General features: G+C 55.5%; 2 protein-coding genes across 4 annotated transcripts in view; one reads left to right on the top strand and one right to left on the bottom strand.

The window, feature by feature from the left end:
• The first annotated feature begins 314 nt into the window (after window positions 1–314).
• CCAR2 (cell cycle and apoptosis regulator 2) lies at window positions 315–15352 on the top strand. 2 transcript variants are annotated; one of them, XM_054578974.1, is made up of 21 exons: window positions 315–407; window positions 1254–1353; window positions 1935–2026; window positions 2413–2504; window positions 2699–2813; window positions 2990–3119; window positions 3297–3393; window positions 7761–7880; window positions 9747–9969; window positions 10055–10168; window positions 10496–10659; window positions 11110–11281; window positions 11366–11596; window positions 11710–11931; window positions 12406–12550; window positions 12690–12772; window positions 13192–13338; window positions 13520–13631; window positions 13742–13930; window positions 14085–14290; window positions 14488–15352. In XM_054578974.1, exons 2-21 carry the CDS (start codon window positions 1296–1298, stop codon window positions 14530–14532), a joined length of 2757 nt encoding a protein of 918 aa, XP_054434949.1. In that variant the 5' UTR covers window positions 315–407; window positions 1254–1295; the 3' UTR covers window positions 14533–15352. The 2 variants fall into 2 exon arrangements, with proteins under 2 accessions (XP_054434949.1, XP_054434950.1); XM_054578975.1 differs by having other exon boundaries at window positions 12693–12772.
• A 229-nt stretch (window positions 15353–15581) lies between these two features.
• The window catches only part of BIN3 (bridging integrator 3), a 41306-nt gene continuing 38241 nt past the window's right edge, over window positions 15582–18646 (bottom strand). For both annotated transcript variants that reach the window (XM_054578976.1, XM_054578977.1), the window contains one exon: window positions 15582–16456. In XM_054578976.1, the coding sequence (XP_054434951.1) occupies window positions 16310–16456 (147 nt within the window). In that variant the 3' untranslated portion in view covers window positions 15582–16309. The remainder of the gene's footprint in view (window positions 16457–18646) is intronic.

Here is an 18646-nt window from a genome sequence, read left to right on the forward strand (position 1 = left end):
GCCGCCGGTCGGCTGGGCGACTGCAATCTCCGGGTCTGCCCTATGAGGCAGGCTCGCGCCCGTCCTTCGGCTTGGGGCCGCCCTCCAGCTGTCTTCGGACAAAGAACCAATTCTCCGAAGCCCATTTTTCTAATGGGACACTTAAGCGCGGACACCAGCCAGGCGCGGCTTCCTAGCGCGCGTCCGCGGGGGGAGGCGCACTTCCGCTCGCGGGTCGGAGCGGGACTGCAGGCCGGCGTGGGGGAGGGAGAGATCGGTGCCGCGGGGGGAGGGACCATATCCGGGAGAGTGGCAGCTTCCGACCAGTGGTCGCGTTTCCGGAGAGGCGCTTCCGGTGGCGGCGGCAGCAGCGGCGGTGGTGGTTCCGGGTGTCTTTGTCCCCCCGGTGTCGCGGCCCTGGCCCGCAGGTGGGTTGGCTGGCCCCCCGCCGCCCTTCTGCCCCCTCGCTCCTCCCCAGCCGAGGGGCTGCGAGGGCCGGGCAGCAAAGGTGCACGGGCCGCCGAGGGCGCCGAGCCCCCTCGGACGGCAAGCCCCGTCTCCCTGGCAACGGCCTCGGCCCCGGGGGCGGGCGGGAGGGGGAGGGACCGCGCGCCTCCGGCCTCCCGCGGCGGCCTGGCCCGTCCCGGCCCGGCGATCGCACCGGCGGCCGCTGAGGCAGGAGCGCAGGGCCGGGCAGCGCGGGAGCGGAGGGCGGGCGCGCAGCCGGATCCGCGGTCGGCCGGGCCGCGCGGCTGCCGGCCCCCGGGCCGGGCCGGGGGGCTACGGGCCGGGCTTCCGGGGAGAAGGCCCTCGCGTCTCCCCTCCCGCAGCAGCCTCCTCCATTTTTCCGGGCCTTGCGGGCAGCCTTGTGGCCGACGTGTTTGAATGAATGAAGGTCCCCGGGGCTCTTTCCGGCCCCCGGCCCCTCCGCCGTCGGGGTGGCGCGCGCAGGGAGAGGCTCGCTGCGCGGCTGGGAGGCCAGGGTGTGCGTCCCCGCTGTGCCGCGGACTGGCTGTGTGGCCCCGGGCGAGTCTCGGCCTCTGAGCTTCAGTTTGCTTGTCCTTACAATAGCCGGACAGGGTCCCCCGCCGCCGGGCTATTGGCGAGGGCCCCCTGGAGCCGTGTGATCGCCGCGTTTCTTGCTGCTCTTCACGTTCCCTCCATCCATCGCCTCCATTCATTCTCCCTGCTCCCCTCAGGATACTTAGTTCCTGTTTTGGGGTTGATGGAAAATTCCCCTATGAGCTGTTAACTTATTTCTTTCCTGATTGAAGGTTTTTCCCCCCTAAGACTCTGAAAGAGGACAACATTCCCAAATGTCCCAGTTTAAGCGCCAGCGGATCAACCCACTTCCAGGGGGACGCAACTTCTCAGGTGACCGTCGCCTTTCCCCTACCGGGGCTCCTACCGAAGAAGGATGCGCTTTACAGTTAGCCTGCGAAAAGCGCGGCTCTTGGGGTCTCCCTGGTGGAGCGCAGTTTGCTGCTGACGTTGCCGAGGAAAACAGGAGCTGACTGCGGGGTCGACAGCGAAACCCTGTGGAGGGTGGCTCGGGGCCGCTTCGCCCTTTTGGTTTGCCTGTTCTCTAGCTCAGTGGTTTTCAGCTGGGGGTGCGGTGACAGGCACGCTGTTTGCCGCCAGAATTTTTAAACCAGGCAATGCGTGACTATTTAGTCAGGGGCACTGACCTCTTCTCTTAAGTTGTCAAACTAAAAAAAAAAAAAAAAAAAAAAAAAAAATGACAACAGCCAACACAGCGACAGTTATTTGGTGTGAGCGAATCAAAATGATGACTTTTTTTTGTTAGAGCAGCAAAAACTGTATTTTTTGGTGTGCTGAATTTTAGTGATTAGTTTGTGTGCGCCACGAGGTGGAAGAGGTTGAAACTCGCTGCCCTGGTTGAAGGCAGTGCCTGAGGTGGTGCAGCCCCTGGAATTTGCGCCTCTGTCCCGTAGGCACAGCCTCGACATCTCTTCTGGGTCCTCCTCCTGGTCTGCTCACGCCTCCCGTGGCCACAGACCTGTCCCAGAATGCCAGGCACCTTCAGGTAGGCCGGGCGTCCTCACCGGTGAGCTTCAGCCCTGGGGACCAGCCCGGCGTGCGTGGGTGCCCGATACTTTCATTTTGACACCACAGTGTTCGTCCTTCCTGACACTGCTGCCCCGGGGTGGGGGAGAGGTGACTAGACACCTGGACTGGGGAGTGCTAAGCGCTGGCTCCAGGGAAATCTTTAGGGGACCTCTTGGAACACAAGAGCTGGGAACCCTGGAAGAAGCTTGGGATGCAAGGGTCAGCCTAATGCCCCCGCCCCTCCTTCCATGTGGACCCGGATGCAGTGCTGGGGTTGAGCTGGGGCGGGGGGTGGAGAGGGGTGAGATGCTACAGCAGAAGATGGCCCAATGCTCCTTACTGAGGCTGCACCTCCTCTTCCAGGGTGGGGAGAAGCAGCGGGTCTTCACCGGCATTGTTACCAGCTTGCACGACTACTTTGGGGTGGTGGATGAAGAGGTCTTCTTTCAGCTAAGGTAGGTCGGAGGCTGGTCTGTTGGGAACGCTCGCTGGACGCGGTCTGTCACCATGCTCGGGGGGCTCCTCTCATGCCGTCGCTTTGCCGTTTTTATGCCAGGGGGGAGCCGCCTTGACGGGAAGGGCTCGTCAGGGCGGTCGGGGGGGCTTGGCCGGGTCTCCTGACTGGGCCTCCTGGCTTGTGTGCTGGCAGTGTGGTGAAGGGCCGGCTGCCCCAGCTGGGTGAGAAGGTGCTGGTGAAGGCTGCATACAACCCAGGCCAGGCAGTGCCTTGGAATGCTGTCAAGGTGCAAACACTCTCCAACCAGGTATTCATCTCTCCTTGTCCGCGTGCACTGGAAAGGGGAGGGAGGGAAGCCACTGTTTCTGAATGCTGGGCGAGAACCTTTCTTTTGTCGAGGGGGCGGGGCTGCATCTGTCCGAGCATGGTGAGCACGGCAGGCAGCCGTGGGAAGCCCTGAATTTCCTGGTTACTGTCCTGCAGCCCCTACTGAAGTCCCCAGCACCTCCCCTTCTACACGTAGCAGCCCTGGGCCAGAAGCAAGGGATTCTGGGAGCTCAGCCTCAGTTGATCTTCCAGCCTCACCGGATTCCCCCCCTCTTTCCTCAGAAGCGTGAGTACCAGTGGCATGGGTGTTGGGGTGTGGCTTTATGGGATACTCTGGATGAATGAATGGACTTGTAACTGTCAAGTTGCTGCTCTGTGAATAGAAGTGGGTACTTCTGTGCACTGAAAGAGACAGGGAGGTCCAATGCTTAGAGTTTTTCAGTCACAGCCATTTCCTCTGCAGCTCTGAGTCTCTTCCAAACGTCCCATACACTTCATCTGAGCCACCTGAACCGATTTCCTGCTCGGGGCCCTCATGGCCGATTGGATCAGGGCCGAAGGTAAGAGGATGTTCAACCAGGAAAATGTTTCCTTTTCTTCATTTGCCTCTAGGAGCGCTGTCCCTTTCTCTGCCCCTCGTTGACATGACATTCGCTTCCTGCACCTAGATCCTAGTCCCTTTACCCTAAAATAAGCAGACATATAGCGAATTATATAAAAATAATGGAACTTTATAAACTGGTTCAGCAAGCAGGGATTTGGTAGTTCATCTTTTCAAAATAACCATATTGAAATTTTCTCAATATATAATTTTCCCTTTCATTTCTAGTCCCTGAGATTGAGATAGTAAGAATCAGATCAAGGAAATAGTAATTGTCCAAAAAAGTAACTTTGTTGCATATGTTTTAATTCCTAGTATAAAACATTTGTGTTTATACATTGTATACATCAGCGTGGGGTTAGAATGTTGCACTCCGCCCAGAAGTCTAGGCCTGTGCCTTGGATAGCTCCTTGCACAGACAGCTCCTGGGCCCTGCGCGGAGCAGGCGTGGTGGGTTTGGGCCTTCGGGCCTCCCAGGCTGCCCTGCATCACCTCTGCGCGCCGGGGGACTGCCGGGAGCATGATGCCTGTCCGCTCTGGCTCACGCATTCTTTATGCTGCCCTGCTCGCTCCCTAAAGGGTTTTGCCTAAGCCCCTAGGAGTCAGGGCAGTTAAGACTCGTTTGCTTAAGACTTGTTTTATTTCTATCTGTTGGCCTTACTTTAACTTTTTATTGAAGAAAATTTGAAGTATAAGCAAAGTAAACAGAAAAGGATGAACTCTCACATACCCATTACCCAGCTTCAGGTATCTACATCTGCAATTTTTCTTTTCTCTCTACCTCTCTCTACATGATTTTTTTAGGGTAAATTTTTTTTAAAGTAAAATTTATAAAGATTGAAATGCACAAGTCTTAACTGGACAATTTCGACAAATGGAAAATCCCACGTGACCCTCATTCCTCTTAAGGTGTAGAACACTTCCGCCCTGGCTGGTGTGGCTCAGTGGATTGAGCACTGGCCTGCTAACCGAGAGGTTACTTGTCTGATTCCTGGTCAGGGCACGTGCCTGGGTTGCAGGCGAGGTCCCTAGTTGTGGGCATGTGAGAGGCAACAAATTGATGTTTCTCTCATATGGATGTTTCTTTCCCTCTCTTTCTCCCCCTCCCCCGCCTTCCCCTCTCTTTAAAAGTTGAAAAAAGAAAGCTTCCATCACTCCAGAACATGCTCTCGTGGTCTAGCTCTCTTATGAAATGAGAACTGTACTGAGAAGGAACCCCTGATTCCAGATTCCAGTAGATTATTACATGGTGAGGGTTGAGAATGTCATCCAAGGTGAACACTTAAAAGGTTCATGAAGTAACTCAAAGTTTAGACAGCTCTGACTGGTGTGGCTCAGTGGATTGAGTGCCAGCCTGTGAAATAAAGGGTCGCTGGTTCGATTCCCAGTCAGGGCACATGCCTTTGTCGTAGGCCAGGTCCTCAGCAGGGGGCGCACGAGAGGCAACCACACATTGATATTTCTCTCCCTCTCTTTCTCCCTCCCCTCCTCTAAAAATAAATAAAATCTTAAAAAAATAAAACAAGTTTAGACAAAGTGGCATAGCTATAGCCTCTATGCTGAAGCTAGTGTTTGCTCTCTTTGGACAGGTCATCTGTAAATTGTAACTAGGGGGACGCTTTGCTTGTCTAGGACTGTTTTCCATGTTGTATTCACTACTTTGAAACACGCTGTCCCGTGCTCAATTCACGGGTATATATTTCGCATACACCCACCTCTCTCATCCGGTGCGTCTTCCTGGTCTTCAATTTCCAAGGATGTCCATCTCTATTCTGTGAATTTGTGAAAGTCTTCATTACAAAATCACAGCGAGTGCGCCCAGGAATGACGTAGCCTGGATGGGAATCCATGGTTGCTATGAACTTTCAGCCTTTCTATACAGTCAGCTGCATGGGATTAGCCTGAATATGTCAATCTGTGTGCAAGGCCGGTGTTATGTTACTTCGGCTATAATGCTTCAGTGTCATGGCTTCTAGGGAAAGGGCAGATACTACCGTCAGCTGGTAGAATTTGCAGAGCAGGAAAGGGGGTAGTAAGAATCAGGTCATTCTGGTGAGAGCAGCAGGTCATAAGGGAGTCAGCCACATGAGCGCCTTGGCTGGGAGCCAGGCCTGATTTTGAATTTTAGGCTTTGGGATGCAGGGATCAAGGCCTCCTCCTGCTGAGGCCCCTGAGATGCCTTCCCCTGGTGCTCCCTTGGACCTGTTCCTGACAAGCCGCGATAAGGAGAGGACGGGCCTCTGGATTCCCAGGATCCAGGAGAACACCCAGTTTAACGGGAGGCTGACAGCGTTTACAGAAGAGTTCCTTCGCCATGGGTGGGCGGAGAGGGGTGTCAAATGACTTGGGGACACTTCTTCTGTTGGACACATGGAGGCACTGACATCCCATTAAAGCAGGATTAGAAGGCAGCTTTTGGAGAGATGCAAATGAGCAGGGACGTAACCCCGACAGGGACAAGAGAACAGAACAAGTTCGTGTTAACTCTGACCAGCTGAGTCCCCGGGGAGCACTGACTGGGGAGGGGACCGAGGCACGTCTGAGAGGAAAGAGCGGAGGCCTGGTAAGTAGATCCACTCCAGCTGCCTCAGCGTGAAGAAGTGACAGTGATTTTATTTCTCTCATCAGACTTTTGAGGGAGGTTTCCCCTTATCAGTCTGGCATTTGATAATGGTCTAAAGGTTTTTTCTGTTCTGCTGTTTCTATTTATTGAACCCATAATAGTGATACAATGATAAATGATTTATATGAGAATGTACAGAGTAGTGCATACTGTTATGTAAAGTTAAAAAAGTATAAAAATATACATTCCCTTCTTCCCTTAAAAGGTAACCATTCTTAAGAATCTTCAGAAAATAATTTTGAAGAGAAAAATTACTTATTGCTACTTTCCCCCGGTACTCTTTTCTAGTCTTCATCTATATATATTCTTACTGTTTAATATTTTTTAAAAAGATTATTTGTTTATTTATTTTTTAGAGGGGGGAGGGAGAGAGGGAGAGAAACATCAATGTATGGTTGCCTCTCGCACGCCCCCTACTGGAGACCTGGCCTGCAACCCAGGCATGTGTCCTGCACTGGGACTCGAATAGGCCACCGTTTGGTTCACAGGCTGGCGCTCAATCCACTGAGCCATGCCAGCCAGGGCAATACTTTTAATCTTAGAGTTCAAGTTATTTTTATACCTTCTTAGTAGACATTTTTTCCATGTAATTCTCATGGTTGTTTTAATGGCTGCATGATTCTTTTACTTATTTACGGTATCAGTTCAGACATTGCAGGATATATGTGGTTTTCTTACTCCTAGCTCGAATTTCTTCATATATATACATATATATATATATATGAAGGATATATATATCCTTTTTCTTTTTAAAAAATTTATTGATTTTTAGAGAGAAAGACAGGAACATCGATTTTCTTTTCCACTTGCATATGCGTTATTGGTTGATTCTTTTGTGCCCTGACCAGGGGTCGAACCTGCAACCTTGGTGTGTTGGGACAGCGCTGTAAACAACTGAGCTATCTGGCCAGGGCCTCCTTTTTTCTTCTTTTGAACTAACTTCCTTGGGATTAATTTTCCAGAGCTTGAGTACTTTACGACTTGAATGTGTACTGCTGAGGGTTTGTTATGAGAAGTGTCTTTTTAAATAAAATTTACATTATAGAACCCTTAGCAAGGTACCATATATGTGTCTTTTCCTAAAAAAAAAAATCAGTTAAGCCCTGGCAGGGTAGTTCAGTTGGTTAGAGCATTGTCCTGATATGCCAAGGGTGCTTCGTGGGATCGATCCCCTGTCAGGACACATACAAGAAGCAACCAATAAATGCATCAATAAGTGAAACAACAAATCGTTACTTCTTTCTCTTTCCTCCCCCTGCCTAAAATCAATAAATAAAAATTAAACAGTAAATCAGTTAAATTCTTTTATGCTCATTTCAAAAAATTATATTAACTATAATTTATAAAGTTCAGAAAATATTTAAAAATTATTCATAAGCTTTATTAGAGGCAACCACTATTATTATTTCATTTCAGTCCTTTAAAGCCTGCTTTCTCCCCTTTTTTCACAGTTGAGGCACTACTGTATTTATAGTGTTACATACTATTCTTTTGGCTTAACATGAATGGTTTGTTATTGAAGGCATTTAAAGCTCCATTTTAATATCTTTATAGCAACCTGTTACATGGCTATTAGCATGGCTTCTTTATCCATTTCTTTAATGTTCGGGAGTCAGATCATGTCCAGCTCTTTTTAGGCCGGTGTATGTTGAGTCTGTAAGTAACAGCGTGGCTTCTTCCTTCCGGTGACGGATCAACTCCAGCGATGACTACGACTCCAAGAAGCGCAAACAGCGGGCCGGTGGAGAGCCTTGGGGCGCTAAGAAGCCAAGGCATGACCTGCCTCCTTACCGGGTCCATCTCACCCCCTACACTGTGGACAGGTGAGTGGCACGGCTGGGCGGGTAGGTGTGGGCTGCGGCTGGTGACGGTTTCTTGCGCAAATGAGATACCGTCTGCGGGGAGTTTGTGTATGTGTGTTCTTGTGACTTTTTGTTTGTCTTTTTTTTAAAAGACTTTATTTATTTTTAGAGAGAGGGGAAGGGAGGGAGGGAGAGAGGGAGGGAGAAAAACATTGATGTGTGAGAGATACATTGATCAGTTGCCTCTCACATGCCCCCACCTGGGGACCTGGCCTGAAACCCAGATAAGCGCCCTGACTGGGAACTGAACTGGCGACCTTTTGGTTCATAGGCCGGTGCTCAACCCACTGAGCCACACAAGCCAGGGTTGTGGTCTTTGTTTTTTAATGTGCCGTTATTTCAAAATCTCAGCTTTTGGCCAGCAGAGCATCACTGACATGGATGCCCTGATAGAATTTGATGATTTTATCACTAGAAATGCTTACGGCAAGCTGTTTTGTATGATTTGTATGGTTTGCCAATCAAAATCCAGGTACCCCGATAGCAGTTACAATGCAGGTAGAAACTGCAGCTCCTAGGAGAGAAAGACAGGAACATCAGACAATAATGTCCAATCCCTGTCACGCTCTGGGACTGGTTTTCTAGGAATGCTCTGCATTATTTTGAAAGTGCAACAGCCTGTACAAGGACACTGGCCTGCAAGCCTGCTTCTCCCCGACAGAAACTGACTGACAGAGAGGTAGAGGAGCGAGTCCATGTCCCGTCCAGCAGTGGAGACCCAGGGCTCCAGCTGCCGTACTAGATAGACTCCCAGAGCCAAGTACAGCCCCGGCCCTTCCCGGTGCCACCGGGCCCTCTCCCCTGGCACAGGCAGGGCCTCTTGTTCTCCATGTTGATCCACCGGGCTCCGTCCCCTCCCAAGACACTGATTCCCTGTCACAGCAAGTCAGAACGTGACCGCTAACAGTCACACAACAACCGTGTTTTTTAAAACAGAAATGTCAAGTGGAAGCCTACTGTACATACTGTTTGGTACTTTGCTTTTTCACTTAATATATCTTGAATTTATTCTATATTAACAATTACTAGCTTGAGCTCATTCTTTTTAGCAACTACGTGGTGTTCCACTGAATGGATGGACTGCCATTTATTTAACCAGCTCTCCTTCCATTGGCAGTGTTTACTCACCCTGAACATTGTCGTCATAAACGTCCTTCTGTGTATACCTGTGTGCACACGTGCAAGCATTTTATGGAGATCCGTTCCTAGAAATAGAGCGGCTGGCCCAAAGTGTAGTTTGATTTCAAACTTTGATGGAGGCTGCCTGTTCCCTTAAAGAGCTCATACCAGTTTCTGTCCTCACCGCCAGGGCATGAAGGACTTGTTCCCCAGGCCTCTGCCGGCGCTGCGTTACCCAGCTTTTTATCTTTATCAGTCTGGTGGGCGAAAAGTGATATTCTGATTTGCATTTCTTTACTTATAAGAGAGATTGAGCATTTTATGGGCTTTTAAGTCTTATTTTTTTTTTCCGTTAAGTGTCTGTTGATGTCACTTTTCTCTTAAACTTGTGAGCCTTTAAGGGTTAGTGATTTTTGGGTTCCTCTTCTGTTACGACAACGGCCCTTTCTGTGTTACGTATCACAAATGTTGTTTTTCCACCCTCAGTTTGACTATTTGGTCTTTAGAGGTTGTCACATTTTGGTGGTCAGATCTGATCCCTCTTTTCTTTTCCAGATGTGCCTTACTTGGAAAGTTCTTTCCCAGGTTATAAAATAATTTGTCCTTTTATTTTTCACGTTGTTTATGGCCCCATTTAAAACATCACTCAGTCTTGAAAACATCACTCAGTCTTGGCTCCGTCTGGACCCCTGTGCTTTCTCCCTGCAGCCCCGCCTGCGACTTCCTAGAACTCCAGCGCCGCTATCGAAGCCTCCTGGTCCCCTCCGATTTTCTGGCCGTGCACCTGAGCTGGCTGTCAGCCTTCCCTCTGAGCCAGCCCTTCTCCCTCCACCACCCAAGCCGTGTCCAGGTGTCCTCTGAGAAGGAGCCGGCTCCAGACGCTGGTGCCGAGCCCCTCCCTGCGGACAGCGACCCGGCTTACAGTTCCAAGGTGCGTCGGCGGGGGGGCCTGCCACTCTCCCACTGCTGGAGGCTGGGAACACTCTCGAGTGCGTCCTTCCTGCCACCCCGGCCAGGTACTGCTGCTCTCTTCCCCGGGCCTGGAGGAACTGTATCGCTGTTGCATGCTCTTTGTGGACGACATGGCTGAGCCGAGGGAGACGCCGGAGCACCCTCTGAAGCAGATTAAGGTGAGTGCTGAAGTCCCCTAGGCAAGATGCATTCACGGATAATGTCCAGTCCCTGTCACGCCACTGAGCTCCGATTCATGAGCAAGGAGTTTCAGAGCTGCCATACGTCTCCTTTTACCAGGAGCACAGCATGGCTCGGAGCCATTCTCATTCATCACGAAGTTATGTGGTTGGGTCACGATCACGGGTGCAGAAGCCACCCCCCACTGCCATGTGGACCCCTCCCTACGGCCTGCTGCCTGCACGCCCCAGTGGCAGCAGGGGCCCTCCCAGGGGGAGGCCCCGGTAACTGCTTTTTCGTTTCTTATCCCCGATCTCACCTTCCAGTTTTTGCTGGGCCGGAAAGAAGAGGAGGCAGTGCTGGTTGGGGGAGAGTGGTCTCCTTCCCTGGATGGCCCCGACCCCAAGGGCGACCCGCAGGTGCTAGTCCGCACTGCCATCCGCTGTGCGCAAGCCCAGACCGGCATTGACTTGAGCGCCTGCACAAAGTGGTGAGTGGCTGCCCCGAGCTCCCATCTGAGGGCCCACACTTGGCGAGTTGAGTTCAGGCCAAGCTTCTGTACCTTTCTGACCTGTTAGCTCTCCTCTGCTCCCTAGTCCCCGCTCCCCCTCCCCCCGGCCCTCACAGACGGCGCCTTGACCGTGAGCGAGACGGGGGCGGTGTGTGTGGAAGGGCAGCTGGCCCCTCCGGGCTCGGCAGGTAGGAACCCCCCTCCCAGGGGCCTGTGGTGCTGCTCCTTGTGCCTTAGCGGCTCGGAGAGTAAACGTCTGCTGGCTGGGGCCTCCCCACTGGCCCTTTCTCGAGGACTCGGTCTTTATTATTTTTGAACTTCCAAAGCCTGGCTTGCAGTATGTGCTGATTAAATGTTCACTGGAAACAGAAGCACTTGCTTGTGAACGTTCTGGGACACCACCTTGTTTTTTCCCTTTGCTGCGAGCAGGTGGCGCTTTGCTGAGTTTCAGTACTTGCAGCCGGGACCCCCGAGGCGGCTCCAGACTGTGGTGGTGTACCTGCCGGATATCTGGACCATCATGCCTACTTTGGAGGAGTGGGAGGCCCTGTGTCAGCAGAAAGCTGCCGAGGCAGCGCCCCCGGCCCAGGAGGTGCCAGGGGTAAGGTGGAGCCTCCTGAGCAGGTGGGGAGAGCAGGTTCCCTGACCCAAGCCCGGTGGTCACCGCTCTCGGCTTTTGTCACAGGAAACAGAGCCTACAGAACAGGCAGCTGATGCGTCAGAGCAAGCAGCGGACGCCCCTAAACAGAATGCAGAGAACCCGGAGGTCACCACACAGCAGGAAGTGGACACCGATCTCCCAGAGGCCCCTCCGCCCCCTCTAGAGCCTGCTGTCATGGCGCACCCCGGCTGTGTAAACCTCTCCCTCCATGGCATTGTGGAGGACCGGAGGCCAAAAGAGAGGATATCTTTTGAGGTGGGCGGAGGAGTCTGGGGAGACCGCTGGGGCAGTGCATGCGGGCAAGTGCATGGCGGGTCTTGGAACACCTTTCTCCTGACGCTTGGGGCCCCCGCTGCCTCTTTCACCAGGTGATGGTGTTGGCTGAGCTGTTTCTGGAGATGCTGCAGAGGGACTTTGGCTATAGGATTTATAAGATGCTGCTGAGCCTTCCCGAGAAGGTCGTGGCCCCACCTGAACCTGAGAAGGAGGAGGTGGCCAAGGAAGAAGAAGCGGTCAAGGAGGAGGTGGCCAAGGAGTCCAAGGATGAGGTACAGAGTGAGGGCGCAGCCGCCGAGTCAGACGCCCCACCGGTGAGTACCTCTGCCCTGCACGGGCGCTGGGGCCGCTGTGCGACAGGTGCCCGGCGCGGCTCTGGGCACCTGGCGGGTCTCCTCTCGGCACTCCTGTCAACCCCTGCCTGTGCCTCGGGGCCCGAGAGTGTCCTCAGCGGCTAGCGGGTGCTGTGCTAGGCGGGAGGTGGGCGGAGAGGTGGGAAGTGTGGTTGGCATGGCAGCAGGGGATCTGAGGATGAGCGCGCTCTGAGGCGGACAGGCGCGTGGCCAACCAGAGCGTTGCGTTTCTTAACCCCGTCTGAAGCGGAGAACCCCAGGCGTCTGGAAATCGCCTGGTCTGCCCCGAACCCTATGTAATGAAACACATCCCATGAGATGAAGGTGCACGCAGGCCCACGCAGGGCCTGCATGGGGCCCATGTGCAGCGTGAGCCATTGTTACCATTGGTTCACGCAGATGACAGCCCTTCCCCTCTTGGTCTGTTCCCCACAGAAGGAGGATGGGCTTTTGCCGAAACCCCCGTCTGCTGGGGGAGAGGAAGAGGAGAAGCCCCGGGGGGAGGCGTCTGAGGACCTCTGTGAGATGGCTCTCGACCCGGAGCTGCTGCTGCTGAGGGACGACGGCGAGGAGGAATTCGGTAGGCCTGGGGTTGGGGGCAGGGGCGCATGTGGGCGCCCGCCGGCGGCGTCCTGGCCCCGGCGCCAGCTCTCCTGTCGGACCTGGAGCCCACCTGGCCGTGTGGCCCCTGCCCCGAGCTCACCTCTGGCTTTCTGTAGCAGGGGCCAAGCTGGAGGATTCCGAGGTGCGGTCTGTTGCCTCCAACCAGTCCGAGATGGAGTTCTCATCCCTTCAGGACATGGTGAGACCTCTGTCCTGCCCCTCCGTCCTCAGTGACAGTGACAAGGCCTGGGTCAGTCCTTGGAGAGGGACACTTCTACCAAATGACTTCAGTGTCTGTTGATTGACAAAAAACAAAATGCGGTCTGGCCTTGTGGAACAGCACTTGCGTAGAAGCCAGGAGACCTTTCGGTCTCTCTCAGGGTGAACCCGAGTGAGGTGCCCAGTCTGGGAGTGCACTCGGTCCCGCTGTGCGCGGCAGCCCTGGAGCCGGGAGCGCCCCCGACAGGCCTTCGCTTGTAGGCCTGGGGTCAGGTATCCCACGGAAAGGCACCTGGGTGTGATCGCGTCAGCCAGGCCGCTCTGGAGGCGCTGTGTCCTGGGCGACTTCGTCGCTGAGAGAACTACTTATAATCCTCTTCATCCTTATTTTGCTTGCAGCCCAAGGAGCTGGACCCCTCTGCTGTGCTCCCCTTGGACTGCCTTCTCGCGTTTGTCTTCTTTGATGCGAACTGGTGTGGCTACTTGCACCGGCGAGACTTGGAGAGGATTCTGCTTACCCTTGGGCTCCGGCTCAGTGCAGAGCAGGTGCCTTCCCTCGCACCCCTTGGTCCTTTCTGAGGGGGCCTCACCCCACGTACTGGGCAAAGGCACGCCCCTAATTCCCGTGGGGGACTCAGAATGCTCTAGTTCTAAGTTCTTCCAAACCCCGGGGGCAAGGGCTTGCACCTTCTCATCAGAGGGGACCTTGGGTGTATGTTTTCTACAGGCCAAACAGCTGGTCAGCAGGGTGGTGACCCAGAACATTTGCCAGTACCGCAGCCTGCAGTACAGCCGCGCGGAGGGCCCAGACGGCGGGCTTCCCGAGGAGGCGCTCTTCGGTGTGTGCCGGCTCTGTGCAGCCCTCTGTGCAGCCCTCTGTGCAGGGTGGGCGGGGCTGCTGTCGTTTCCCAGGACCCGACGCTTACCTCCTCCTCATGGCCCCTGCTAGGAAACCTGGACCTGCTACCTCCTTCTGAGAAAAGTGCAAAGCCAGGAGCTGCACCCACGGAACACAAAGGCCTGGTGTCCCACAACGGCAGCCTCATCAACGTGGGGAACCTGTTGCTACGGGCAGAGCAGCAGGACAGCGGCCGGCTCTATCTGGAGAACAAAATTCACACACTGGAACTGAAGCTGGGTGAGTGGCCCGCGCTGCAGGGACCTGTGGCGATGGGCCGCGCAGGCATGTGCACCCTGGCCCAGGCGGCTCCCCGCTCCTTGGGCTTCAGGCTTCTTCCCCTGTGCTCCGGTCCTTAACTTAGCAGCTGTCTTTCTGGCATGTTCCCCACCAGAGGAGAGCCATAACCGCTTCTCTGCCACTGAAGTAACAAACAAGACACTGGCAGCAGACATGCAGGAGCTGCGCACCCGGCTGGCTGAGGCTGAGGACACGGCCCGCACAGCCGAGCGACAGAAGAACCAGCTTCAGCGGCTGCTGCACGACTTCCGGCGGCGCCTGACCCCCCTGCAGCTGGAGATGCAGCGAATGGTTGAGAAGGTGAGCCGCGGAGAGCTGGCGTGGCATCGGGAGGCTTGGTCAGGGTGACGCCAGGTCTATCTCGCCTCCTCCCCCAGCCACTGGTTTCTTAGGGCGCCCACCGGTCAGCAGCTTGCACCCTCGGGTCCCCCCAGGAGGAAGCGGGTAGTAGTCCTGCCTCCTCGGGTCCTAATTCTTGTGCTGTCTGTTTCAAATAGGCTGACAGCTGGGTAGAGAAGGAGGAACCAGCGCCTAGCAACTGAGGGGCCTGGCGCAGGAGCTGCCGTCCTGTGAGGTCAGCGATGGAGCCTGCTGAAGTTAGAGCCCTTTGGTTCCAGAAAGCAGCTGGAGCAGGACCTGGGAGCCGGAGGCGGGCGCTGACGCCTGTGCTCAGCCTGTGTGGGGAGCTCAGGCCGCCAGGGCGGGGTTGCCTGTGCTGTGTGGGACGGACGAGTGAGGAGCCGGTTCCACTTACAACTAAACATCTTCTGCACCCCTCGAATGTCATTTTGCCCTCTACCTTGGGGTTTCTCCTGGGGCCCTTTAGTCTTGTGCTTTCTCCTGTCCTCTTCCAGATTAGAGTAAGACAGGGGAGGAAAAGGCTTCTGACTGTCCTAAGGTCTGATGCCAATAAATGAAGAAACAGACGTGGAATCTGGCTGGGGTAAGATCCCTTCCTCCAGATGGCACAGACCCTGCTAGGTCACAGGAGCAGGTTCTGGGGACACGTCTCCTGTGGCCTTTGGAGGAATGGAGTCAGTGCCAGCGGGCGCGTGCTCTTGGGCTGCCTGCCAGTGCCCTCTGTGGCAGCCACCCCAGACTTGCCAGAAGAAACCAGCACTTCAGCTCCCTGGCCCCCGTGTTCACAGTGTGGTATCGGCCCTGGCCCAGCCTTTTCCCTGTGCCCCATAAGTCTCACCTCTTTCCATAATCCATGGTTTCAGTTTGACTTTGTATATAAAGTTGTTTTTTTTTTCTTTTTGTTTTTTAAATAAACCAAAGTCAAAAACAAACCCAAGTGTCCTCCATAGCTTTTCCCTTCGTCCTCTTCCAGGTCTGCCTCTGCGCCTGCCCTTCCTCCTGGCCCTGGGCCCAGCCTCTGCCGGGTGGAGGTGGAGTGGCCTCCCGAAGGCGGGCCGGGCGGGCCGGGCGACGGAGATTGAGCAGAGCCCCCTTGCACTGGGCCTCCGGCAGCTCCGGGGAGGATGCTGTAGGGGTCCTGCCAGCTCAGCAGGGGGCAGCATTACCCTAAGAAAAACCTGGGGTGGCTCTCCCCTCCTTTCCTTAATTACAGCACAATAATACAAAGAAATTTTATTGAAAACTTTACTTGAAAAAATAAAATTCCAAATATTTGGTCGAGACACAAACCCACTGTTGTTGCTTTGAGGCCTGTGAATCGGTGACTTTTTTTTTTTTGCGGTAGGACATTTGCACAAGTTGAATCCGTTTCCTAGGGAACCTTCCAGACGGGTCTTCCCTGCCCTTGACCGAAAGGATAGAAGTGGGCTGAGCGAGCCTCTGCCAAGCACGGTGACCCGGTGCGAGGGCCCGTCGGGGCAGGGGGACCACAGCACTCGCCCTCCAGGGCGGTGTCGGGCCCTCTCCCGGAGCGGGGGGCAGTGGGGGAGGCTGCAGCACGGGCGGACCCCCAGGACGGGTCTTCGGGAGGTAGGTGGGACCGAGCCTGCGCACGGCTGAGGCCGCCGGTGAGCTGACGGAGCCCCGGCCCTTGCAGGCTGGGGGGCCCGGTGCCGGGCTGGGCCGGTTCTCAAAATAAGAAAGCAGTTCTTCTAGGCTCCTTACCTGTCTGTGGGCTCCTGTCATGGGTGGGGAGACAGCAGCCTGCTTGGGGCTCCGGGTACCAGGCTCATTCCAGAGGGTGCTGAGGCAGGGGCGGGGGCGCAAGCCCCACAGTTCTCCTGAGGAAGGCCCCCACCGGCTGAGGCCTGAGCAGAGCTTGGAAAGGGCGCAGGCTGGAGAGGCTGACTTGTGCTCCAGGAGTCTTGGGTCGGGGCGGGGGGGGGCCCATGCCAGGGCTCAGTCATCCGCCACAATAGAGAGGGCTCTGAGCTCGCTCAGTTTCGCCTCGTTCTCCCGTTCCCGCTGCTCGTCCGAGTGGCCGGGCTGGTCAAGCTGTTGGGTCAGGTCTCCGAAGATCTTGTGCATCTCAGAGTAGTAGATGACCTGGGGGGAGGCAGGGGGAAGTCGGCAGGACTGGGACCCTGGCGCCAAGCCCCCGCAGCACTGTCTCCTCTGGGCTGGCTTCTCCCGGCTCCTCCGCTGCTGCTCTCCCCGCTCCGCCCATCTCCCTAAACTGCACGGCAACCAGGAAGGAGTGAGCTGCCGTCTGGTGCCCCTTGGGACTACCCGCCGCCTGGGGCGGCAGTAAGTCAAAGGGCAAGGGAAGCCACAGATCCTTAGGAGGTGGGCGCTGGAGGGGGGGCTCTGCCCTTCTCTCCAAGCAGCTGGCCGTGTGTGCACGTGCACTGGGTGGTGGAGGGAGACAGCACAGACCAAGGCCAGGGCTGGGGGAATGGGATGGCCCTCGGCAGGTCCTGGGGGACCAGGGAGTCCGGCACTGTGCCTGGGGGCTCACTGCTTCATAGGACCTAGGAGAAGCCTGCTACTTTTGTTCATGAGGACAGGATATGCCAGGCTCCAAAAGCCCTGAAGATTGGTCTCAAGAAGGTGAGAATAATGACACCTTAGCCTTCTGTTCCCTCTCCATTCGTCTGTTAATCATGACTATGGGGCACAGCCCAGAGGGGAGCACGTCCAATGGGCCTCCCATTGGCAGCTCTCAAAGAAACGGCTGAGGGCTGCCTAGGCCCCGGGCTGGAGCAGGTCAGGAGCGGGCTTGGCCAGGGGAGCCATTTTTGCCTAAGTCTCCATCTCATGACAAATGAAAGTGCTTATTTCCCTGAAAGTGTTCCATACTATTCAAAAATGCCTCGATGTGACCGCCTCCCGCCCCAAGCCGTCCTTGGGGAAAAGGACCTCTGCTACTTGAGAAACACAGAGCGTGGTCACTAGTCAGGGCAGGCCGCACGCAGGTCACGGCTGAACTGCTCCCGAGAAAGTGTCTCCCACAGCGAGGACTGAGGGGAGCTAAATCAAGGCTCTCACACCCTGTCCCCTCGGGGCTCAGGGGCCTGGGCTAGTGCTGGGCTAGCAGGGGGTGCCCTCAGAGCAGCACTGCTGGCTGAGCCACTAGGATGCTCACTTCTCCAGTGACTAATGGCAGCGCAGCCGCGGGAGGGGAGGCTGGTGCCAAGGAGGCAGCAACACCCCCGGCCACCCCGCTCACTGCCTGGCGACAGGGTACCCCGATGCCTCTCTGCCGCTCCCCGCCAGCTTCTTCCCTGAGCAACAGGGTGGAGGAGGTAGGGCAGCCCGCAGGGGGCGGGGGCTGGGAACATGGGCGGCGACAGTGTAGGAGGCAAGGGGTGCAGGAAGGAAGACACAGGGCTCCTTAAACACGTGCCTCCAGACCCAGGAGGAAGCTGCTAGAAAGAAGCCCTCACCTACAGGGCAATGCTCTGGGGCAAGGGAGGGAACCCCGCTCCCCCGTGCACGCTGGCTTTCTGCCTCGCTTTCCCTCAGCGGCCAGGAACATGGTCACTAATGAGTTCCAGCTCCACTGTCAATCCTGCTCAGGGTTCCGGATCCCCAGTATGAGTCCCACGGGTTCTGTGTGCTCTGAAGATGGCAGGCAGGAATCAGGCTTTTCCTTGGGCGCCTGTGACTGTGGACGCTGCAAGGAGTGTCCACTGGGGGGCGCCAAACACCCAGGCCAAGAGCTGAAGAGGGCTGGGGTGGATGGGATGCCTCGGGCATTTAACTTGTTACCTGGCGGGGACAGGTGGGAAAGGTGGCAGAGTGCTGAGCAGCTGCAGTCAGCTGGGGTCCCACGTGGAGGAGACCCCTTGGCTTTGGCACCTCAGCCTCTTCTCTTGTATAAACAGGAACTAATCCCTGAGAGTGGCCTGAAGGAGGTGAGGTGAAGGGGCCAAGGAGGGCAGCAGCTACGCCCGTCGCACGCTGTGTCCCTACACACTAGAGTGGCAGGAGGCACAGGGCTGGCTGCTCGGCCCCAGGGCTTCCGCTGTGCACTTCCCCTCCATGCCCTGCCTACCTCTCCTGCCGGGAGGCGCACCGTGGCCGCTGAGTGTCGCTATCCCCAGGGTTCAGGGTTCCCTCCAAGGGTTGTTGAAAGTCAAGATACTCTGTGGTCTCCCACCAAAGGAAGAGGAGTAACTAGGTGGGCATTTGTTCTTGTTACTGGGGTGAAGTGTGAGAGAGAACTCGAGGGAAGAAGAGCTGTTAAACAAGTTAACACTAGACTAGGGTGGGATGAACCAAAGGGCAATGCAG

Source organism: Pteronotus mesoamericanus, unplaced genomic scaffold, assembly GCF_021234165.1.
Source record: "Pteronotus mesoamericanus isolate MK-2021 breed Mesoamerican mustached bat unplaced genomic scaffold, CSHL_Meso_final contig_502, whole genome shotgun sequence".
Taxonomy (NCBI): Eukaryota; Metazoa; Chordata; class Mammalia; order Chiroptera; family Mormoopidae; genus Pteronotus; species Pteronotus mesoamericanus.